Here is a 26,504-nt window from a genome sequence, read left to right on the forward strand (position 1 = left end):
ATTGACCCGCATTCGCCATTTTTCTGTCTCTATCATTCGTAATGAATGATCCATTGAGGAACGATCGAACGAGGTTTTGCTGTATACATACATATATATAATTTCTTCATGACGAAAACTCAAGCAAAGATTTATCTTGAAATTCAACCCAGAAAATTGCCAATCAGTACTGCTCTTGTGTGATGTTAGTCATCATATCGTTCTAAAACTGAAAGTGGGGAAGTAACGCCATGATCGGCTGCTCTTGCGTAAATCTTAGTATATCCGGTCTAACAGATTGCATCAAGTATGGCTAATTTAGTTGCATTTTTTTAAGCGACATCTTAGTAAAAAATAGAATGCTCAATTCTTAAAATAATATTTCTTCAATACAATTATCCTTTAAATGAAGTTGCATTTATTAAGGTTTCTTTTTTCAAGTCGAATTTAAAAGTTCGCAAATTTACAAGAATTATATATCTTGATCCAGTATATATAATTATATATCTTGATCTATGTTGTTATTGTAGAAAATCTGCTCCCCCACGCTATATTTTTCTTACTTGTTTCGAATTCATTTTTTAAATTCGATGTTGCATTTTAGCAGATTCATCAAAGGAATTTGTTTTCACTGTTAATGCTTAAAAAAAAAGTAAAAATCCAATTTTTGGTTGATATATATTTGTTATGATGAAAAGTTCTTTTTTTTTTCTGGAATCGGTTTTCTTATTTATCGCTAGGAAATTTTTTCACCATTTATTGTTTTATATAGAGCAAAAGCCGATAAATTTAAATCAGTTTTGTTTCTATCACCTCGAATAGAATCTAGTGACTGAAACATAAATGTAGAAGTGATGTTATCATCCTTCCTTCTTCTTTCTTTCAATTATTCAGTGGTTTTCAATCACTTTCTAGAACATGATAATATTAATAATTGAGGGAGGGTATATATAAATTTACTCAGGATAAGGATATTTGGTAGGTAATATAAACATGTACAGGGCTGATTGTGCTCCGGAAAAAATCCGGATTTTTCGTTAACCGTGATCCGGAAGTTTCCGGAGATCGAAGGTTCAGATGCTTCAAAAACTCATTGATCACAAAAGTTTTCGGAAATCAAATTTTCAAAGGTGGAACTTAAAAACACAGTTTATTTTATTTGTTTGTAAGGATAGCTACTTTATAAGCTTATATTCAAGATTAATCATTTTTTACCAGTAAATAGTTATTATAATCATAAACTCAAGAAAGAAAGACATATTTGTAAAGGTCATCATAGGTATGTGTAAAATTTTAAATATATTTTAAGTAAACTAAGAAATATTGAGAAAAAGGAAAAACCTTGTTTAAATTTTCTTCTAATTTTTCGATTTAATTTTTTCTCTTTTTAACTTAAGAAATTTTCCGGAATTTTGACTTGGACTCACAATCACCCCTGCATGTAACAATGAAATGATTATTAAGTATTAAATAAGCATTGACTGAAATTCATCAGCATAAGCAGACAAAATTCAGTTAAATAGAATGTTTTTTTTTTTAAATTTTGTAATTAGTAAATGTGTGTTTTAAATCAATAAAATCTAAAGGCTCTCTAAAAAAGAGAAATATCGAGCGAGCTTTAGTTGAAATCTTCATCGATCTCCTGTAATTGCTTAGTAAATAATTCGTTAAACACGAGATTGTATTTCATTATATCTTAAGTATCTTTTATAGTTCGAAATAAGTGTCATTAAAACAACTAGCCTAATTTTATTTTATGTAAATCTCTTTCGTTTTTTTAGAGAGAAGAGGAACAAGAAATAAAATACATTTTCTTCCGAAATCGAGGCAATTTATGAGGAGAGTTATTTTTCACACATGGCAATATGAAATCCAGGCACCCCTTAAAACTTTAACACTGCATTTCAGAAATGAATAATTATGTCGAGTGTGTTCGCCGCCTAGGAGACCCAAAAATCCCTTTTTAAGCTTGATGTTAAACTTTTCTCAAGCGTTAATTAAACTTTGCATCGCATGAGTGATTATCATGATTACTTTATTTCTGGAGAGTTGAATTTCTTTCATCTTATTAAATGTGCTCGAGTGTACAGAAATTAAAAGATATTTAGCTTTGAAGCATACACCTCTGCAACTCCGAATCAGCTTGCTTTCAATTAAAGCTGATTTCTATTTACTGTTCTCAATGCTATTTATCTTATACAAAAAAAAAAAAAGAAGAAAAAACGATTGCGTTAATTATATGAACTTTTTTATGAAAGAATTTGGGTTTATAGCAAATTATAATAAGAACAAAAAAAAGGTAGATAATATGGCAAGGAAAAGAACTCTACCTTTAACTTAGATCGTTTTTTAACTTTTACCTTTATAAATTTTAATTCCTTATTATTTTCTAAACTGGCACTAAGCCAAAGAACTCAAGCCTTGAAATAAGATTTTATTTAATTATTGCTTAATTTCAAGCAATGTTTTGTCATGCTTTTAGAATTTCATCTTTTTGATGGGAATTAATTATAATGAATAAAATAAGAACTTTTTTTTTAATTAAAAGTTGATTATTAGGTAGAAAAGAATTCTTTCTTTTACCTACTTTTAGATTTATATGTTGTAACCTCTTATTTATAAATAATGAACTAAACCAAATAGCTTATGACTCATAAAGGGGACTTAATTTAATTATTGTGTTATTTCAAGCATATTAATCTGAATGTTTGTTGTGCTCTTGGAACTCCGTTTTCTCGATGAGAATTAATTATAGCGAATTAAAAATAATGTTTTTTAATTAAGAGTTGATTGTAAGGTAGTAAGGATTTTTCTCCTTCCCCAAGTCTTAATTTTTGCGCAGCAAAACAAAATGTAACGTTAAGTTGAACACTTGAAACGTTGGTGGCTCTTACGATTTTTTAATACACTGAGAAAATTATTGTTATATTAAAGAAACCTCTTTCTTTTATCAATATATAACTTTATATATTGCGATATCGTTTTTACTAAATAGAAACCAAACCAAAAGTAGCTTAGAACTCATAAATAGAATTTTTATTATGGTGTGATTCTAAGCATATTAGTCTGTATGTTTATCATGTTTCGACCTTTAAATGGGAATATAATTTATATCATAGTGAAAAGAGAACTTGTTGAATGTAATATAGATATTAACTATTTTGTTTACCAAATTTTACAATTATGTATTGCATAAGCCTGCCAACTATTACGCTTTTTGCAAAATATTTTATAGAACGGTAGACATTTAAAAACCAAAACTTTCAGAATTTTTTGTAATTTTGTCCGTATTTTAAAAGTTTCACCACGAAAGAGGTAGTACAACAAAGTGGCATTGCATATGGGTTTTTAAATCATTTATAAGTAATGGTGTGAAAAATTAGTTTAAATGAATAAAAAAATATTACATTAAAGCAAAAACATAGCTACAACTTCAATAAATTTTTACGAAAAGCGTAGAAAGTTGACAGCCTTAAATTTTAAATGAGAAGTTTGATCGTTTTAATTTCAAGCTGATCAATGCAATTTTTTTTAAACTTTGGCGAGTCGGATTCCCCTCGCATGCCCTAATGTAGGGCGGGTCGAAACTCTTTTGCCTTAACTTTGGTTTTCTTATAATTAAAATAAATTATAATGAAGGAAAAAACTTTTTTAATAAGACCAGGAGGCTCCGCTCACCAACCCCCATAATTGCTTCGCATTCATCATTGTTTTCCTTGAAAATTTCCTTGTTCTATATGTGTTCTGATTTTCTAAAAGTATTGTAAAATGAAGTTAAATATAAAGAGCCATGTAAAATTAGCTAGAAAAATCTCCCAAAAATTCTCTTACGGCTCATTAATTTATAAATATTATCGTTTACCTCTATCTTTATAAAATTGAAAGTCTATTAGGTTGTTTGTTCCCTAATAAATCGAAATCTGGGTATGTGTTAAGAGTTCTTTTCTTTTTTTCCCCCCATTTCCAAAATATCCTAGAATGGAAGTGATTTATCAACAATAGTCACACTAGGACATCGCATAATTCAAGAGCAAAGCCTGAAAAACGGAAATCTATTGTTGAAATGCATTGTTTTCTAGAAAACTTTCGACTGACGTAGTGTATGGTCTTGTTTCATTTATTTATTTTAATAAAAAGATCTATTTTTTTTACTGAATAATCCTGCAATCTCTTACAATTTCTGCGTTTGATTAATTGCCTCTGTTTTTCAAATTATATGTTTTTTATTGTTTTTTTATTTTTTATTAGAGACTTGTCTATTTAATTCTTAAAGCAAAATAAGCAGACAAAAGATCACCGTAGAACTTGATTAGCTCTATGATCGACGTTCTTATTAAATTAAGAATTGTGCAATTTTAAAATAAATGTCATGGTATGCAAAAAATCTTTTTCAATTTAACAGTAGGTAAGTGCATGTAAAAAGATGGAACGGTTAATTTTATTTATGTATTTATTTTAATGTTTGCATAGATTATTCTACTCTCACGATGCAATGCAACAAAGTATGTTGGAAAATTGGGCTATATTTTAGAAAAATTATTATTATAAATTGTTCTAGTGGGGTATGCCCACTGTTCACTGACGCTATCCAACCCCCAAAGATTCCTATGCAATCTTTGTAACATAACTTATATAACTATATTGAAAACATAACTTATCTAATAATCCTTTGTATGATATGAACTATTCGCTTTTAAACTTGCAATTCTTTCCAATTTATAACTCATTTTATTTCTGCTTTCAGTTCTACAAACCAGAAAAGAATATTCATTCATAAATTTGCAATCATGCACGTTTACGATTTCATGCTTATGACAGCTCACACGCTTGATATTTTAATTCTTTGTTGCTATCCCGAAAAGAAATGAGAATTTCTTTCCCCTTTTTCTATTTAAAAATACTGTTTCGAAAGAAAGTGCCTCAAAATAAACTGATACAAATTCGTATTTTAAAAGTCATATTGAATTCTCATTTATTTGTACAATAAAGTCATATGACAATCAGGAAATAGAAAAATGAAATCGATTTTTTATTTTCAACTAGAAAAACTTCAAAATACCCTTTAGAAATATTTTTCGGGCTGTATACAATAGTGTAAGGGACAGTTGAATCACATCAAAGATGAAGAAGTAAAAATAGTTCACAAAAATAAATGTTTGGAAATAAAAATATTTCATGGGAATAAATATTTGAAAATGAGAATATTTCTAGGAAACCAATTCTTTTAAATGAAAAATGCATTGAAGAAATTCATGTGTGGAAACCTAACATAGAAATTACATATGATTGGAAACCGTAATTTTTACAACGAAGATATCTTCATTGTAAAATAGATATCTATCATAGATATCTTCCTTCTAATTTTCATCGTAATTTTTTTTTCAAACAGTTATTTAATGAAGAAAATTTAAGGGTACTTTGATCCCAATAATTACCGACGATTTAAAAATTCAGTTAGAGAAAAAGGTAGAAAGGTACGGTATGTTTTGTTAATGGAACTGATTCAAGTTTCACCGAGTTTCATAATTCAAGTTAAAAAAGCTTTTTCACAGATTAGTTACTAATTGGAAGAAAAAAAAATTTAAAACGATGTTTTTTTAAGTTGGCAGACTATTCTAACTATAATATTTGCTTGTTATTTTCGTCAATAAATTGTAAAATGTTGTAGCTGAATATGGTGGCTAATATAAAGTTTTTAGTTTCCTAAATAGACTGTGGTAAATAATACATTTCGATATCCTTTCATTTTTCTTAGTTTTACCAAATAATCCTTTTTTGAACACCCGCTACGAAAAGCTATATTATACAAATACAAAATGATCGAAAAATAGTATAAGCTCACTTTATGAAAGAAAGCTTTTCTTAAGTGCACGTACCGGTATGGATAGTAGTAGAAAACTTTTTTTTTCTTCTCAGAAATGGAATTTGTAAAGTTCGGAACATTTCTTGTCTGAAATTAAATGTAAGATGGTAAGGCATTTTTTTTAAAAAAAACGAAAATAGAAATAGCATCAATGATGAAAGATAGTGTTAATGGAAATTTAATCCAATCATTCTTTTACAATTCACAAATTTTTATACTAAGATTGAAGTTCAAAAATTTAGCTGAAAACAATCAATGGTAAATTATTAGAGATTTAACGAATAAAAGTAATATAATACTGAAATTTAATCCAATTGTTCATTTACAATTCACAAATTTTTATACAAAGATTGAAGATCAAATATTGAGCTGAAAACAATCAATGGTAAATTATTAGAGATTTAACGAATAAAAATAATATAATACTGAAATTTAATCCAATTGTTCATTTACAATTCACAAATTTTTATACTAAGATTGAAGTTCAAAAATTTAGCTGAAAACAATCAATGGTAAATTATTAGAGATTTAACGAATAAAAGTAATATAATACTGAAATTTAATCCAATTGTTCATTTACAATTCACAAATTTTTATACAAAGATTGAAGATCAAATATTGAGCTGAAAACAATCAATGGTAAATTATTAGAGATTTAACGAATAAAAATAATATAATACTGAAATTTAATCCAATTGTTCATTTACAATTCACAAATTTTTATACTAAGATTGAAGATCAAAAATTGAGCTGAAAACAATCAGTAGTAAATTATTAGAGATTTAACGAATAAAAGTAATATAATACGGAAATTTAATCCAATCGTTTTTTACAATTCACAAATTTTTATACTAAGATTGAAGATCTAAAATTGAGCTGAAAACAATCAATAGTAAATTATTAGAGATTTAACGAATAAAAGTAATATAATACGGTGGGCTTATCATACATATCATTGACTTACATACTTATTAGAGCATGGAAATAGGCACAATTATTTGGGCAGAGGGAATTAATAAAGTTCTAAAATTCGAAATTTTGCTGTAAAGTTGGCTGTTAAAATAGTACATTTCTTTATTTTTAAACAGAAATAACATCAGTGCTCTTAATGGAAATATAATTCCATCGTTCTGTTACAATTCCGAAACCTTTATTGTATCGAAGTTAGAAGAACAAAAAATGAGCTGAAAGCGATCGATAAAGTAATAACATAATGAGGTAAATAATTAATTAGACGCAACGAATCTTATAATTATGCTTTTAAGCGAAGACAGGCGGGCCATGTTTAATTTGATAGCCTAAGAACTAGGAGGGCTGAAAAAGAAAAATAAACTTCAAGCAAATTTCTAATGCCAGGGTATAAATTTTTACTCGTGAAGCAAAACTTGCAAACAATGGTGCTTCGAGAATATAATTAATTCTGGAATATATCACCACCATCTTGCCAGTTTTAATCAAAATAAAGTGTTAGGAAAGAGCTACTACCTAAATGTATCCAATTTTATTAAATCAGTGTTGTTTTTGCGGATGCAGGTTTCGGAGTAAAATTTTATTTTTGTTTCACCTAGTATGAGTAATTTAGCAATTAGAAAGTAATTTTAATGCTGTCATATCGATGGGCGTTTTTAATAATGTGTAACAAGTGAAAAATGATAAAAGGCAGACTAACTAATTATTAATTAATGCGGAGGAAAGACACAGAAATACTTATATATTCGGAAGATATATTAGTTATAAGCAAAGAATTTTGCTTATTTAATTAAGACAATGATTTTATTTTCACTGAATTTAATGAGGATTTTATTTTTCATCAAAAGATGGTTTTTAGATGTTTTAAAGATATGATGTGGCTCTAATTTTCATCTTTTTTTTTTCTTTTCTTTTTTTTTTTTTTTTTTTTTTTTTTTTTTTTTTTTTTTTTTTTTNTTTTTTTTTTTTTTTTTTTTTTTGGCAGGGTTTAGTACAATTTGGATATTCTTAATGTTCTAGTAAGATTCTAAATAAATTTTTCCACAATTCCGATATATTTTAGAACTGACTGCGGAATAACTAAAAGTTTAAAAAAATTATTAACAATCAAGTTGATGTCTATTTAACAAATCTATTGATGTCTATTTGACTGTAGTCAATCCTATTTTCCTGAACATCTATTGCTGTACACCCTTTGCCCTCAGAGAATAATTATCAAAGGAAAATTTTCTATAATGAATTTAATGCACATATTATTAAATGAAGATGATTCCTTTCTTTGTAAGTCTAATGTCATTCTATACTGTGCTGGTAGCGATGTTGAGTTTATAATATGGAATTCTGAAATAGAAAGAAAAGTTTCAATGCATTCTCTTATAATGGGGGGGGGGAGAATATGCATTTCAATTAAAAAAAAAAGTGTATAATTTAAAGTTACTTTATTACAAATAGTTAAAAATATATTTTCTATTCAAGCATCATTATTTATCTTGAATGAGTGTCACAATACCAATCGAATGAAATGCAACAGCATAACCCAATGCATAACTTGAAATCTAAAAATAGAACCCTTGAAATTCCTATGTTCCTAAAATGGAACATAAGGTTTCAAACTTACATTTTGATTTTAAAATAAAATTTCGAATCTGATGCCAAGCTGAGGGTGATATTATCCGTTTAAAAGCTTGTAAGTATTGTCGTCGTATTATTAAATATAGATATTTGGTAAATTACATTACGAGCATGATAAAGCTTTACAAATTATATCAAATTTCTGAACTTCATTAAAAATTAATTAATCATGGAAACAGAATGTAACTAAATGCAAAAAAAAAAAAATATTTCATCAAGTACATTTTAAATGCATGAAAACTAACATTATTTAAACTTTAATTTCTCATTGAATTCAATTTTTTAATCCAGGTTCCATTTTTGGAACATTGTAATGTAAACGGTTAATTTTGCTCTTTAGTACATAACTAACTCTTTTTTATTCCAATTAGTATCTTCTACCAAAATTAAATAAGAATCATTGCCGTTAATAATAGAATAGTGATTTTTTTATCATTCTCTTAAACGGTTTATTACTATTTCTCCATTCATTTTGCTTTTCCGTACAAAACTTACATTTTTTAAATTTCAAATACCATTGGTCTTAAATTACTTAGTTTTATAGAAAAATGCGTTTTAAAAGTATTATCATTAAAAAAAAAATAAACACGTAGGTTTCAGATTATTTAAGAAATATTAATTTAGTGTTGTGTCCTTCTATGCAACCACGTTCAGTTCGATAATTGAATTTATTTGATATAACGAATAAAAAATAGTCAAATATTTAAGAACATGCAATAAACTCATTTTTTCATTTATGAGTTTTAAGCAAGCAAACATCATTGATGGTATGTTTAAAATATGTGAAAAAAAATAGATATGTTTGCAGTTTCATTTATATCAGTGGCGCAAATATGATTCTGTTCGATTTAATTGAAATTTTTAAACGATTTTTAGGATTGGGTGGAAAAATTGCTTTTTTTTCACCCTCTGTCCAAATTTCAGAACGCTAGTATAAACGAAAAGATAGACAGACACACAAACTTATCATTATATTATTATAGATATAATATAATACTTGGTTATTGAACGAGAATTTTAAAATATTTACGCTCTATTTTGATAAAGTTGCTAATAACTGTTTTATTTTTGTTCTAATATATTAGCATTATAACTTATTTTTTTATAATTATTGTTTAAGAAGGAAATATTAGTTATATGCTGTGCTCAATATTGCAATTTGATATCTTTTGTAAACAATTTCTTAATTAATATGTACAACACTGATTACAAAAGATATTTATTCGTAACATGAATATTAAATCTAGTACAGTGCAAATATTTAATATTAATTACGCCTTATTTAAGATTATTTCTTTTGTAAAACCTTAAACTTCTAACAAAGTTAATAAAAAAAATTTTTAGTTCTTAAATAAACATAATTAACTCCTACATCTTAACTCTTTTCTAACGCTTTTTAATTATTACTGTTTTTGCCTCTAGAAACTAGTTTGACTGAATTTAATTTCCTAGAACTGTTAAATAAATTAGATGCACTTCTTTCCTTTTAAAAAAGAAAAAAAATAGCGATCTTTACTCCTTCTTTCATTAAACTTTAATGAATGTAATTCTGAAAATTTGCATTTATTTTTTAATTATTTAACTTTCTACTAACTTAACGTCCTGAAAAAAAAAATGGGGAAAAAATTGAAGACCAAAAGAAATGTTCTCATTAATGCAGGAATTCAAATATGGTCGATAAATTTCTGCCAACAAATCGAAACATATTGCTTTTACATTTTTCAAAGCTGAACTGAATAAGATAAAAGCAGTAATTAGTCTCGAGAATAATAATCAAAAACGAGCAGTGATAACTGTCATGCCAACCTAAAGAGGAACATCATTATCAATGCTAACAAACTAGCAGCTGTTACAGCCTTAATTAAAGTTCTCGTCTGCCGTTTATTTTTTTCAGTTCTTTTGTTCCTGGAACTACGACTTTACTTTCTTAAGTCTGTTGGTTGAAGTTATAGTACTTCTTTTTTCTTTCTTTTTTTTATCGNAAAAGAAGTGTAAAAGAAAACTGCCGAAGCAAATATGTTACTCTTTAGAGAATTTCAAACTCTCCTTCAATGGAATTTTTCAATAAAACTTTAGAAAATGATTTGAATTTCTTAAAGCTAAAACGCAAGGCAAAAAGAGAAGGAGGTTAAAAAAGAAATGATGTTTTGATGAAAAATAGTATTTTTCATTTTCGAAGCAAAGCAAACTTAGTTTGTTAAAAAGTCCTCTTCAATATAGAACTCACACACACAAATTTGAAACAAACCGAATTAAAAGCATTATTTTTCAGTAAAGAAGTTTTAATTTTGAAAGTCATTTTGTATATTATCTAAACTGTATTTATGACGCTTGTTGCCTAATAACAGAGTATATTCAAATTCTAGATTCACGTTTATTTTGTGATAAAAGGAACTTTAAAAACTGTAACTGTTTAAAGTATTTTAAGGGCTTTATTAGATCATATTGTGTTAAAAACTGGATGCATGTCCCCTTTAGTAATTAGAAATTTCAAAATTCCCCCCCCCCATAAATATTTTAGGAAAATGAAAAAAAATCAGCATAAAAACAAGTTCAGAATTTGAAAAAAATCAATCTTTTAAAGATATTTAACAGTTGCAGATGTTCATATGGCTAAATTGGATGTAGTCTAATGTAAAATACTGTACTGTTTTTAATTTTTGTTTTCTTTTTAATTATTTTCAGGAATGGTTTGATCACAAATTGAAATGGGATCCAGATGAATATGGCGGTGTTCAACATTTATACGTACCTGCTGAGCAGATTTGGTTACCTGACATTGTGCTTTATAATAAGTAAGTCTATAAAAAATTTGAATTAATATGTTAGTTCTAAAGTAAGTACAAAACAACTTGAAAGTTATTTCAGGCAACTCCTAACTTTAAATGCTTTGATTGAAAACGCTTTGTTCTAAACAGAATAATATTTAGTTACCGTTAAAAAAAAACAAAAAACTATTAGGTATCTGAAAAAGTTTTTATTAAGCCTGTTTATTTTTGGTGGAGCGAAATTATCAATAGCGAAATTATCAAAGCTGAAGTTAGCTAGTTTCAGTTACAAATGTGTTACAGGCTCACACAGTCAAAAGCAGACAACGCTAGTAAGTCGATGAGGAATAATTCTTACTCAAAATAACGCCAGACCTTAAAACTTGTAGTGGTAATACTTTATTTACGTGCACTAGAGCCACACAATGGGCTACTTGCTGGCAATGGTCTAGAAACTTCCCTGAGTATAATCAACACCTCCTTGAAGAGAGAAAGCCTCAACACGGGTCAATTTAGTATTCCAACGAAATGAACATCAACTGCGCAGTGGAGGAAAAATAAGAAAGATATCTCTTCGTTCGGGCTACTAAGCCGTGCAATGGATGAAAATTAAAAAGATATCACTACGTTTTGATTACTCAAAGATCAAACTTCTTGGTAATCGCTGCTGTGGCCTTCTCTCTTCTTGGAGTTATTCGTATGATCCGAAGACATTCCATCACAACTTTGATCCTTTGCAGAGACGATTTTTTCCCCGTTTCGGTAGCCCGACTACTTACATGTGGAGTTGATTACTTAACGGTAGAACAGTTTGTCTTGGATCGATACAGCATACCCTCGATCCCTTCAAAAGCTGATCAAAGTGATCACACACCCGCACACTGACCGCTGCCAGTGATACTTGACTTCAACAATATACAGGGAACAGTGTGTTACTGTGAGACCTTTATTACGTGAAAATAACTATGGGGGATCAACAATTTCGTCCCTTTATTCTTTGGATATATTGCTCAAATCAACCTTTTTTATCACTATGTTTTACAATTAACATCATTTTCCAAAGTAAAATGATGTTATGAGTGGTCATATTTATGTTTCACATGGTATTACTTCTGAAAATCTATAAGACTTAACTTGAAATTACGAAGGTTTCTAGAAAAATATATGAAAGCACGATGGAAAAAAATTACTTTCAAATATTACTATTGAAATTTGCAACTTAAAAAATATAGACTTAAAAAATATAAATTTAGGAAAATTACCTACATGGCTGCTTTGCAGTTCACTGACTTGCAACCGTAGAGTTGAAATCTGACGTGCTGAAAGTGCAATTTTTATAAGCGAACTTAATGTAATCTATTAATTTTTTTTTTTTGTTGAAATTCCAATTTATTCGAAAGTTATTGCAATGCTTTTTTTTCTCAATTTTTTTCGCACTATTTTTACTTTAGTGTTTATTTATTCATTGTCGTAAAAAAGTTACATGTATTTCCCTCGAGATAATGATTTTATGTGATCAGGCTTTAGTCAATGTCACAAAGTCGCAAAAAAATATGAGAGTGAGAGATGTTGGTATTGGTAGATATAAAATCTTATCATTTATACATAGTTTCTTAGAAATGTAAAAAACACTGAATTAAGGAGCTCAACAGATATACAAACCATATCCAAATAGAATTCATGTAATTACATAAAATTATACTTATACATCATTAACGAACGACTAAAGTTACTTCTCTTTCATTTCTTTATTTTTTGTCACAAGTTTTGTTTTCTCAAGTTTAAAATTTTTTCTGATTACAGTTGATTCAATTACAGATAATCGTTCATTTCGTTTCGATTAACATAATAACGAAATATGCTTACATAAAATTTTAATAACTATATATTTTTTTAACGAAATTATATGTCTGCTTTTTTTAAAAAATTCAACTTAAAAAAATGCAATGATGAAAGTGAAAGTTTTGATGAACTAGGTTGGAGTCTCCTAGTATTTTAAAAATATAACTGACATGTCATCAATATCCAGATAACAGTATTTTGCTTTTCAAAAGCTTCCTGTTTTAATTATTTGTGTTTTTTTACCTACGTTTTAAAGCTTAATTTAGAGTATCGAATGTATTTATAAAATATAACCGAGTATTATTATGATATAGTGAATATTATGATATGACATGAGTGTGATATGATATGAATATAGTGATATGAGTGTATATTATAATATAGTTTTGAAATACACACATATAGTATTCATATAATATATTAATAGGATTTCTCATTTCTGGAAACTATTGTTCGATAGCAGACAAAACTGCTGTTAAATAAATATTTAAAAAAAACTATTTTCTAATGATGAAAACCTCTTATATTGTTTCATTTCCTCAGAAATCTTTATGTAAATTAGATATTTTTTAAAAAACTTTAACTCAACACTTATTATGTATCTTTTTAAAATCATTTTTTCTATTGTTATAAAAATTCGAATCGTTAATAAGTTATGAACGCAGAAAAGTTCAATGTATGCTTTCTTCGAACATATTTTTAAACTTTTCCCAAAAGAAGTGTAGGGAAAAAACCGATCAAAATAAAAGAAAATATTCCTAATAAAGACCTCCCAAAAAAGTGATATTCTACTGTTTACATTCCTCAAATTTCTGAAAACGAATGCTAAGCACTGCAAACAACGGCGCTGGGGAAACTTTTTCAGCTCAAGAACTTTTCTTTTTTTTCTCTTTCACGTCTCAGTTATTTAATATTTCCCTTTTTTTATCCGTTTTTTTTTTCAAAGTCCCCTTACACTGTTTGTGAAAAAATCGATATCTTCAATACGCTCTTCGTTCTTGCAATATGTTTTTCTTTCTCTTTCCGTAACTGCTTACAATCATCGAATTGGTACGCTATTCAAGAATAACTTTTTTTTATGCTTCATTCCTGTCCATCTACTTCTTATTCTTATGATGTAAATTTAAAAAGAAGTTTTGCTTATGCTTCAAAGAACCTTCCCTAAAAACTTCCGTCAACCCCAAGCGAATGCATCCAATACTTGGCATAATTCGATTTAGTCGTCGATGCAAGGCAGTCAGTTCACAAACTTTCCGCCCTGGAGCACTACGATTTGCAAACCAGCTGGGCACCAAAAACTTTAATCATGATCAAGTTTTTCTGCTTCGTGTCAGATTGCAGCTGTGACTTAATTATACAGTGCAATATCAATTCGAATATGGTTTCGAAGAATAAAAAAAAAATATTTTTTGAACTTTACGGGTCTCTCTTAAAGTTTCGAAGAAAAGTTTCCATTCGTGGATAAGAGTTGGAATAGTGCTTAACGAACATTTATCTTTAGTCTAAAATTTCTTAGCAACCGAATTTAGGATCAATTCTAGATGATTATTTTCAATTTACATATTATTTGATTGATTTCGTCATTTTGGGGATTTTTCTTAGTATCAATATTTCAATCATTGAAATGAAATGTAATACAAGCTTAAAACCAGATTTATTTATTTATAAATTATAGAGTCAATGGTTTCGAAAGATAAAAAAAAATTGAATTTTATAGGTCTCTCTTGAAGTTTCAAAGAAAAGTTTTCATTCATGGATAAGAGTTGGAATAGTGCTTAGTAAACATATATTTTTAGTTTCTGGAGAACTGAATTTAGTATCGATTTCATCATTTTGGAGATTTTTTATTGTCAACATTTCAATTATTGAAACGAAATGTATAACTGGCTATTTGATAAAATTATATAATGCCAGTAATGAAGATCCCAGACATTTTTATAAAAATCTAGTCTTGAGTCAGATTACAGCTTCAGCTTACTACGCAGTGTAATGTCAAATCGAATAAGAATACTGTCTTTCTTAGTAAAACTTTTTGAATTATGAACAATTGAAAATTTAAATTGTGCTACAAACGTGCTGAATTTTCAGTTAAGCTTTTTAAAATTGGTCTAAAATTTAAGGCGATTTCTTTGTAAATTAAATGTTTTCGTACATACATTAAAAGAAGATTTTAACTCATTTATGAAAACATTTTACAAGCATTTATAATTATTTCTAGTTAGTGAAAATTTTTAAACTTTCTCATATTTCCCACTATTGGTCTATTCTAGCTCTTTTATGATATTAAGATTTGCATAAATTAATTTCCACAACGTAAAAAGTTCTGTTTTTCAAAGCATTGAATTTAATGTAAACAGTGATCAGTGATATACTCAAACTATACATTCTTTAATTTAAAAAGCGTTTAATTTAAAGAGTTAATAGTGTTGATAGTAGTTTACAGAAAACAGCATTTGTTTCCTTCAAAAATTTAAATTATTTATTTAAAGTTCGATTAGATTAAAATTCCTAGCACACAATTTCATATTTTAATGAAAGATGGGCAAATCAACTTCACTTCAGATAATTGTAATTGCGTAAAAAACTGAATTTAAAAAAACATTTGTGGCTTTTTTACTATTGACCTTGTAAAGTTTTTCTTTATCTCCATTTTTTTTAAATATTCTAACTACAAAAGGATTGCATTTACTGATCGCCATTGAAATTGCTGCGACTGGAAAAAATTTAAATAGCAGAATGGTATTTATTGAACACATGCATTATATTCGAAAGTGCAAGCAATTAAATTTAAGGAAAATCGATACCAGATGTTGTCATTTCTGGCCGAAATAAAAGCATTTATTCGTCTGGCTCAGGATCCATATTTTATCCTATTTTTTGGAGATGCCTGCTAATACAGCTTCAAAATTATACAGCAGTTCATTAACACAAGTAAATAGTGATTTGTTACGAGTCAATTGCTCGGAAATCATTATCAACATGTTTCTTAATTGCTTAATTATCTGGAGAATGTGCTGGCCAAGGTAATTCTTACTTCTTTTGTATCAAGAAAGCATATAACAGTTCGAGTAAAATGCAGTCGTGCATTTTGCTGCTTAAAAGCAGCGTTAAAAAGGCATCGAAGATAGGACAGAGCCAGGGGTCTTAATACGTCTGATATGTAATGGTTTAAGTTCAAATTGAAAAGAATGCAAATAAGATGTGATCCACACGCTCATCGAATAGCACTTAATCCAATCATTATGAATGATCGACCAGTATAAAGATGGCAAGTTGGTTACGTCCATTTTCCATGATGCCACCAAACCCTGATGTGGCAATCTTGGTTTTGCATACAATATTCTGTGTGTTAAGATGACGTGGCACCATTCATTGGTCCTGATTGGTCATTGTCTTTGATCACACTGCTGAAGGTGCATCTGTCTGTCTTTCAAAATCAACAGTAGCAATAGATTTGATTGCCTTGCTGATAGTAATCCGTACTGCTACTAACTTTGACAAATTGTTTGATCACATATTTGCTATTAGCTTCATGTAAGTGCATTTGCTTTAATTAAATTTCCCGGGTTCGTTGCAGCCATGACTGGATATTCACTATTTATATATTTATTTTTTGTCGTATTGTTCTTATTAAATTAAATTAATTAATGTGTTAACATAAGATTATTACTTTTGACAAAATTCGTATCTTTAAACAAGTGAAGATAATAATTTTCTCAATTTGACTCATTTTTATTAAAAACAAAGATATTGAAGGAATATTTCTCAATGACCTCCATGTTTCAAAGAGGATAACCATATTAAAACAGATGTTCAAAAACTATTTAACAAAAGTTTAGATTCAAAATTGTGCTTCAATCGAATATAAAACAAATATATAACGATATTATAGCAGCATCTTTCCAAATCGAATGGAGTCAGCCAGAGGCGTACGCAGAATTTTTTCATAGGGGGGTGTTCTTAATTTTCTGAAACTACTAAAAGAAATTCGAGTCTGTAATAAAGCACTATTTTTTCCCTAATTTAGACAGCTGGACAATTTTGACTTTTTGACAACATTTAACCAAAATTGTTTAGTTAAATTTTGATTTGATTTTTTAAGTTTAAGAACATAATGTAATATCTTCAGAAAAAAGTCCAATGTCATATGGGTGAGAAGTAACACTTTGAGGGCCACTTTCACATTCATCAGATTTTGTTATGCTAGAAACGTTTTCTTCAACGGAAGTATCACATTTCTGTTCAACAGAAAAACTTACATTGGTACTAGATGCTGTCACCTCACTAAGTTCAGGTCGTGATTTTTTCTCAAAGTAATTAAAAATTGTTAAATTCTTGCTTTTTGACATCCTAAAGATCCAAGAACAGCAAATATATATATATCACGTGATTTTGGTTTCAAAAGTACAACCCTATTATAGTAAATGTTTTTTCTGTATTCTGAGAAATACCATGAGAAAAAAAAGTAGGCATAAGACACATTAAAAAAAATATATAGTCTTACAAAATAATAGCTCGCATAATTTCTACTAAAATTTTTATTTTTGCCATTTTGTCTGAGCTCAAGGGGGGTGTTTAAACCCCTAAACCCCTCCCTTGCGTACGCCACTGGAGTCAGCGTAACATAAAAAATTTAGCCTCTCTCTTTATCAATGAAATCTCTTTTCTGCTACTTAAAACAATCGATTCAATAGCCCAATATGGATCATTTATGAAATGTAAGTTCTTAACTTGGAATTCATTTTGTACAAGATTGTGTTAAGTGAGCATCGTACACGTGCTTTGGGAATCAGGTCTCACAGGTTCGATACCCGAAAATCCAGGCTTTTAAAATAAAATGTAGTCAGAAGGAGCACAAAACATTTAGCCTTCTTCTTTAATTGCATATCATTTTTTGATACTTAAAACTAACAGTTTAATGGCCTGATATTGAACATTTATGACACGTTCTATCTTGTCTTTGAACTCAGTTCTTTAAAATTTGTGCAAGCTTTGCACAAGTGTTATAGGTTTGCTTGCAAATCAGATTCCGCGGGTTCGATACCTGACAGTAACTTAGTACTCACTCTTTTTTGTTAACATGGTATACTTAATTTTCTAACTGATAGTGTTAATTGATTTGCTTAATTAAGCCCAGTGATTTTGACAAAATTCATATCTTCAAACAAACGAAGATAGTAATTTACTAAATTTGACTTACTTTTATTAAAAATAAATACTTCGAACGAACATTTCTACCTCGATGTTTCAAAGATGATACCCCTAATAAAACAAATGTTAAATATATATTTCACGAAAAGAACCCTTTTGAAATTGCGCTTAATAGAATATAAAAACAAATACATAACGCAATTATCGCAGCATCTTTCAAAATACTCCAGGCTTTTAAAATCGAATGGAGTCAGCAGCAAAACAAAATATTTAGCCTTTCTCTTTATCCGTAAAATCTGTTTTTTGGTACTTAAAACTATCGATTTAATGGCCCTATATGGACCATTTATGAAACGCTTTATCTTATCTTTGAACTCAGCTTATTTCAACGTAACAAAATTTTCGCTTACCTTGTTAAGTACATGGTTGAATGCTTTTTAGTTCAAAGGCTCAATTTAGCTGATGAGCCCTCTTTTGCACCGTGATGCTGAAAATGTAAATAAGCTTAAAGCTCAGTCGCCAAATAGAAAATACAAAACATTCTACAGAAAATATATCTCATAAAATATAAATATGTTTTTAAAAACAATTGAATTTTCAGTTCTGTAAAAATTACTTCTATTTTCTGATTTTTCGCTTCATTTATTTACTTTATTGAAGAATTAACCGATGTAAGAAAATGGAAAAGGATTATTCGGCGATAAGGTTAAATAAACATTTCTCAAAATGTTTCTGAAAATTTAAGTGAACGCCTTCGGGAAGAAATCTCTTAAAAGTAAATATATTTTTACTTTCATCCAGCTGAATTGAGTTTTATGTTTGCTATTTAAAATCTAACATTTTTAAAACTTAAGACTTATTAATTTTTTTACCGGGTTAAAAAAAATCTATTAGTTGTGTTGACAATTTTCATCTTTAATTTCATTTATCGGAATATTTAAGCTACACTCTTAGAAATAAAATTCTCATTAACATCTCTCACATACTTAGAAATTTTTGATTTGCATTTCGTTGTTTTTGACCTCGGGATTTTTATTGAAATGCAAAAATTCAGATATTTGACAAAATTGCTTCCTCACTCATGTGTCTTCTCATTGAATTTTAAGAGATTTTCAACCATTTTTTTTAATTTTATTAACTCTTCAGAGCCGTGATCACGTAAACGTGATCACGCGATTCTCTTTTACCCCACGGCATCATATATAAAACGAGCCCTTCTGACTTTGGTGTCTCAAGATCACACGGATGTGATTTCAATACGATACTCTCACATTACATCTCGGCCGACCAGGTGGCCGAGTGGTTAGCGTGTCTGACTGCGGAGCCTTTAGCCGCGGGTTCGAATCCCGCTCAGCAAATGGATGTTTCTTTCTCTCTCTCTGTGTTCTATGTCCTTTCTCCTTTGTGTCAATGTGACCAGCCCTATAAACGAGTTTGTGGTTGCGCGACGTGGGCGACGCTGCTCCACCGCCGTGGCTTCACCACAGGTGCCCACTGGGTAACGAGAAAAGAGTAGCAGTTCTGGCATTCCTGTGGCCAATGGGACAATCCTCAAGTGCCCACCATTAAAAAGAAAAAAACAAAAAACATTACATCTCGTATTAGTACGTACACTCTTGAAGTATGCGGACCTGGGGAAGAGCTTTTTTGTCATTCTGTCGGTCCTGACGGGGTTAAAACCGGTTCCAGCGTGTGGCGGGATGGTATAAAGGTTAGTGTAATTACTTGTCGAGCAGTTCAAATTTTAGTCTTATCCTGGTATTCTTTTTATTTTTTGCTGTGTTTTCTAATCAGCTGTGTTAAAGCATTAGACTGAGAAAACAGTCATAGTCAAAAGTACCAGAATATGGTAAAATTCAACGCGTTTCTGGCTCTATGGGAACACCAAAAAACTCGATAGTTTTTTACATTGCGCTTTGGTAATGATTTTGGTAAAATTAACAATAAAATATGGTTTATTGGTAGATGATAAAATTTGGTAAATGTGATCATATTTATTAATTTTATTACCTTAGAACATGGCATAAAAAAATTTATTTCGTTGAATTTACCTTTCAGTTTTGTATTTTTACTAAATATGAGGTAATAAGAACTATAATTTTAGAAACTAGAATTTCCGGTAAATGATTCCGGTTAATGATTTTAGTAAAATTAACAATAAAATATGGTTTTATGATACGTTATAAAATTTGGTAAATGTGATAATATTTTTTAATTTTATCATGGTACCTTAGAACATGGTGTAAAAAAATTTTTTTCGTTGAATTTACTTTTTAGTTTTGCATTTTTACCAAATATGAGGTAATAAGAAATATAATTTTCGAAACTAGAATTTCCTGTAAACCATTACCGTGTGAACTGAAAAATTATCAAATGAGTGGTTTAAATACTGTATATTTTGGTTTTTATTGCCAAAATTATGTTGTTTCCTTGTAGTGTTAAGGCAGCATATAATGTTTCTAACCAGTATATGCTACATTAACCCTAACGAAACACTAGCTTTTCTGATGAAATTCGCATCAATAAATGAATCCACAATCATCCACAAATAATGATGGTACTAATTTCCTCAATTTGAAACTTCTCCCCGAGAGGAATCGGTTTCTTTTATAAAGAAGAAAATCGTATGAATTTTGAGTATCCATTTTTTACTGTGTAACAGATTAAATATTCTGAGAACATGCTTTCTAAGATTTCATGTTTAAAAAGCTTTTTTTTCAAATATTAGTAAAATAAAATCAATGACATAATGTTAAGAATTAAATAATTAAAAAATAAGTATTTTTTTTAAACGCAAATTCTTTTCAAGAGATAAAATAAAATAAGATAGTTAAAATTTTAATGAATTTTAGTCTAAATCGGTGATGTTTGGTAGCTCAAATTAGACATTAAATATTGCATACTTGATCTTATACGAAATATTTAAATAAAAACAAGGCCCATCTTAAAATTACAACTTTTTTCTAACACATTTCTTCTTCTAACTATATATGAAAATCTTTTGATACATATTCATACATATTCATTGTAGAGAAAAATCACGTGTAATAATCTTTGGCGTCCAAAGAAAATATATAGATGTCATTGGCCTGTTAGAGCAAAATTAATAAATTTATATTGATATTTTCCTGTAAATTATTATTTTTTATACCTTATTTAAAGGTATTAACTTGTAATATATATTTATCAACCCTATTTAATATAATTTTTTTATTATTGCATTTTTAATTTTTATTTTCCAAAATTTAAAGATTTAAAATAAAAATATTGATATGTGTTTAGTGCTATCTCTAAGGACATTTAGTCACTTTAGTCACACAATTAATAAACGATAAATAAAGTAATATTTAATTTTCAACAAGTAATATTTTCTTTTAATACTAATTTAATGTAAAAGGCATCAACGCATGTAATATATATTATGAGTATAAAATTTAAATGTAAAATTTTAAAGCAATATTCGCACAGTTTCTATAAATAGTCTAACTAGATATATATTCAATGAGTTTTTCTAAATTTCATAGAAAAATATTTGATGCGTTTTTATAGTATCCAAAAATCAACCAAGAATTAAAAAAAGGAGCAAGTTTGAATATAATGTTGCAATAGTAACTAGGTAAACCTATTACGTCTAAAGTTGACACAATATAATCGGAAGCTAAATTTGAGGCCTCAAAAGTTAAGATTTTTTAACTAGTAATAATTATAATTACATCCTAATAATAATCCATAATTTATTTAATATTTAGGTTTTTCATATGAATCAATTTATGCAAAATGCCTATAAAAACAAAATTAGCAAAATTAGAAAAATATTTTTTTTCATAACAATATATTGATTAAATTATGAAAATATACATTTGTGAAAAAGTATTAGTATAAATATTTCCCATCAATTTCTATTCAAAATAAAATAACTAAATAAGAATAAAGATTTACGTTTTTATGATAACAATTCTCAATGTTTATAACAGTTCTATAATGAGAACCACATTTTAGCTATTTTATTTATTTTCAGCATATGTATACATCAAGAACAAACTCATAATACTACATATTTCCTTCTTCACATTAAATATTTTTTAATAATTAGTAATCTTTCTTATTAGCATATACACAGCTGCTAACGAAACTTTTTTTCTTCTAAATAATGTCGAGGTTCCGCCGAAAGAAGCTCGATCACTTTGTAGTCAATAGACGTAATTAAAAAAAAGTTGAAATCACTATCCGAAAACATTATTTTGAAAATGAGCCAAACTTTGAATGATACTTTACTCTTAAATACTTCACTGTGTAATCATGAAAGAGTACAGTCTTTCAGAATTGTCTTTCAGGCATCGCTTTAAAGTTTAGTTATTTAATTTTAAAGTGATGTTCACATATTTAAATGCAGTTGTATTTCATAAAATATTAATCAGTTTTGATGGATTTGGATAAAAGAAATGTAGTCGAAAAAAACTCTTCCACTCTTGTTTCACTAATTTGCAGTTGATTGGAGATCAACTGGTCACTGTCATTTAAGTATGAAATAGACTAATTCGATATCATTTATTTTGTTCATCTCCATACAAACTGAAATGTTTTGCTTCATGTGAAAAACTGAATATCGCAGCATTTTAGATGCTATGAAGAAATTTGAACACACTTCTACGTTTATTGCACATTGTGACAGTGAACAGAATAATAATTTTTTTTTAAAATGTAAACGAGTCTTTGAAATAAATTTTGATGTAAAGATTTTCTTTAATGACTGCATCTCCGACAAAGAACATTTTTTTCAAAGTTTCTTACTGATCAACAACTTATTTTAAGAAATTGTTAAAGTTAAAAATAAAAAAAAAGGATTTCAATCATCGAAAAATGTTTTTGTTCCTTCGTTATATAGACTTTTTTCTGTTTATTTTGTCCAGCACTTTGTTGAAAGACAAATACTGGAAAAAAAGAATAACGTTAAAAGCTAGGATAGAATAAAATAAAAACTATGAACATTTCTGTAAGATTTTTTAAGTGAAAAAAGCGAAATAAAGAAAGAAACGGTAGAATTTCATGTGCAGAGATGGAATTAGGTTTCTATAGCCGCAAGGACATAGCTTGAAATACCCCCACTGTTTGTGGTTCCATTTCCCAGAAGATCTATAAAAAGATAAAGAAGATATATCACAGATATATTCTTTTGAATTCGCATTCTGTTCGCATCCAATTCTAAATAAGGTATTCGGAAAAATATCTATCTAGTTATGTGATTCTAGTTTTCTCCCATTTGAAATCACAGCAGACAGAAGTTTCTTTTAAAAGTTTAATGAAGGCTTAGTGATCTGCAAAAGTAAATTTTATTGAACTAGTGTTAGGAAGTTTTCTTTTTCTTTTTTGTTTCAATGCTCTATAAAACCAGAGGTCATATCTCCTGGGAATATCACTTGGCTAAGTCTGAAGTATTCTATGGCATTTATAAACTTTATTTTACGGAATTTAATGGATAAAAAGCTGTTTTCTAAATAGATATGTACTTTTATTGCATGTTTCATGCAATATATTTTTTGCCGATATGACATATAGTTTATTTACAACACAAAAATTTATACAATTTGATATTAATTAGTCAAAGGTTGGTAGGATATCAAACTATCATTAACGCCTGCAAATGTGTGAAAGCATTATGTCTATAAATGCATTCCAAATAAAATTTTAAGGCAAAAAAATAAAAGAATCCAAGGAACAAAAAAAATTTGGATAAACTGATTCAATATGATCTAGAACCAGGTTACCATTTCAGAGTATGTCATGTAGGGTAACACAAAAGATTTTTTTATTGAACTAAAATGAACTGCAGCATTTCAAATGCATAGTTAGAATTAAGTTTCAATGACATGGCTTGAATAATTTCCACTGTTTGCGATTCCATTTCCCAAATGATCGATAAAAAGTTAAAATTTGAAATACCTCACTTATATTCTTTAGAATTCGCATTCTAATCGCATCCTGTTTCAAATAAGATATTTACAGAGTTATGTGATTCTACATTTCTCTCATTTGAAATTGCAGTAGACCGAAGTTCTCATTATAAATTTAATGAAGGCTTAATGATCATCAAGATTTAACTTCATTGTTAAGTAAAGTTCACTTCATTGTTAAGCTCTTATTGCACTCTTTATTGCAAAGTTAACTCTGCAAAACTAAATTATATTGAACTAGGGTCAGGAATTTTTGGTTTCCATGTTTTAATGCAAAAAAATAGAGGTTATATCTCTTAAGAATATACCTAAAAGATTCTGAGACTTAGCAAACTTTATTTCGTGTAATTAAATGGATCAAAGTTATATTTCTAAGTAAATAGAAACTGGACATAACTTGTGGCGATATGGCATATAATTTAGACATTAGACAAGGTATACTAACAGCTGAATAAAGCAAAACAACATGAAAAATTTGTGTTTTATTCACGTTGTTATACTTTGTTTATACACAGCAAAAAGCATACACTATCCTCATTTGGATATGCTAACATTACTTGATATTGATCAATTTAAGGTTAATAAGGTATTAAAACTATCATTAAAGTTAAACAATTTCTCCTGTATCCTTGATTTAAAACGTAATTTTAAATCAAAAGTGTCGAGGGGACTAGGAAAGTTCGTATCAGTGCATTCAATTCAATACCTCACAGCATATGTCAAGTATATTTATTAATTACAAGTACAAAATCTGGAATGCAAACTGAATTACACATTTATTATTATTTTATTTAAACATAAATTTTACCAAGCTTTGAGAAGTTAAATGTTTGCAGCTTGGATTCTGTTTTTTAATACTTTTCAATTATAAGATAACTCTATAAGTATGCAAAAACTATAGTAAACAATTAATGAGAAATCACTCCACCAAAGTAAGCATTAACTCACAATATCATTTTCTGAAAGAACAAAAATTTCATTTTTCATTTGCCGTTTTTGAAAAAAATATTATTCAAAAAAATATTATTCTTTATTACTGGTCATTAAAAACCTTCAAAAAGTAAAATTAAAAAATGCGTTTGAATGAAAATAGCTCTAACAGTATTCATTAATTGAAAAACTACTTATTAAAATGAGTTTTTAAAGGAAAGAAATCTGAAGAAAATGTAAAAAAACTATGCCTAGCTTCAAAATTACCAGTTGTCTCCGTTCAAAAGCATTATTATCAAAAGATGAAAAAAGGCTATAATATTTTAATCCATGTTTTATGTTTAGACAGCAAAAAGTAAGATATGCTAACACATATATACAAATATGAAAATAGCGTTTTTAAGATATCTTTAATCTTGGTTTGCTTACATATATTTAACTACCTCCCTAAATTAACTATATTTTTCCTGCTTTAATTACTATGTTAAAAAACGTGCTATCATTCTTTCACTGTGTGTCAACATTTAATTATTTTGTGATAATTAATAAATACAAATAAAAGAATTAGCCGATAAACGACAATAGCATTTATTGCTATCCATGCCAGGTCACTTTAATCCTTTTCATCAATTCTATATTAACGTCAGAATCTTTTCTTTTTCTATGGCTATTTCAGTGCGGACGGCAACTACGAAGTGACCATCATGACGAAAGCCATCATTCACAGCACAGGACGTGTCGTGTGGAATCCCCCAGCCATTTACAAGAGCTCTTGCCAAATAGACGTCCTCTACTTTCCTTTCGACAGGCAAAGCTGTCTCATGAAGTTCGGATCTTGGACATATGATGGATATCATGTAAGCTTTATCCCCATGTGCATTCTCACAGATAAAAGTTACATGTGTTATATCAACAGATAAAAAGAGTAAAGTGGGTTTTGTGAACTCTTATAGGTAAAGCTAGATCTCGCAATCATCTTAATACCACTGTGGTTTTTCAGTTTTTTTTTTTCATGCAAAGTGAAAATCTTTGATCCTATATGATTTATATTAGCTTAGTTGTCCGAAATTCTCCAATATGCAATAAGTATAGATTTGCTTTGGAATATTGATGATGTGCTGTATTTAATGTTTATTAGGATGATAGGAAACCTGCAAGGTCAATCCCTTGTGCATTCCCATACATAAAAGTTTCATACGTTACATCAACAGATGAACAAAGTTAAGTGGGATTTATGAACATGGCTTCTCTTACGTACGATAGATCTCGCAATCATCTTAATATCTCTGTGGATTTGAGTTTCTTTTTCAATTTAAAGGGAAGATTTTAGTTCTGTATGCTTCATATTAGCTTAGTTGTCCGAAACTCTCTAATGCGCATTAAGTATTGTTTCGTTTTGGTATATTTATGATATTTAAT

General features: G+C 28.5%; 1 protein-coding gene across 1 annotated transcript in view; it reads left to right on the plus strand.

Moving 5' to 3' along the window:
• Window positions 1–26,504, plus strand: part of LOC107439547 (acetylcholine receptor subunit alpha-like 1) — a 205,349-nt gene that overhangs the window by 130,410 nt on the left and 48,435 nt on the right. The window contains exons 3-4 of the mRNA XM_016052181.3: window positions 11,129–11,238; window positions 25,762–25,942. Of these exons, the coding sequence (XP_015907667.1) occupies window positions 11,129–11,238; window positions 25,762–25,942 (291 nt within the window). The remainder of the gene's footprint in view (window positions 1–11,128; window positions 11,239–25,761; window positions 25,943–26,504) is intronic.

This window comes from Parasteatoda tepidariorum, chromosome 3 (genome assembly GCF_043381705.1).
Source record: "Parasteatoda tepidariorum isolate YZ-2023 chromosome 3, CAS_Ptep_4.0, whole genome shotgun sequence".
NCBI classification, from domain to species: Eukaryota; Metazoa; Arthropoda; class Arachnida; order Araneae; family Theridiidae; genus Parasteatoda; species Parasteatoda tepidariorum.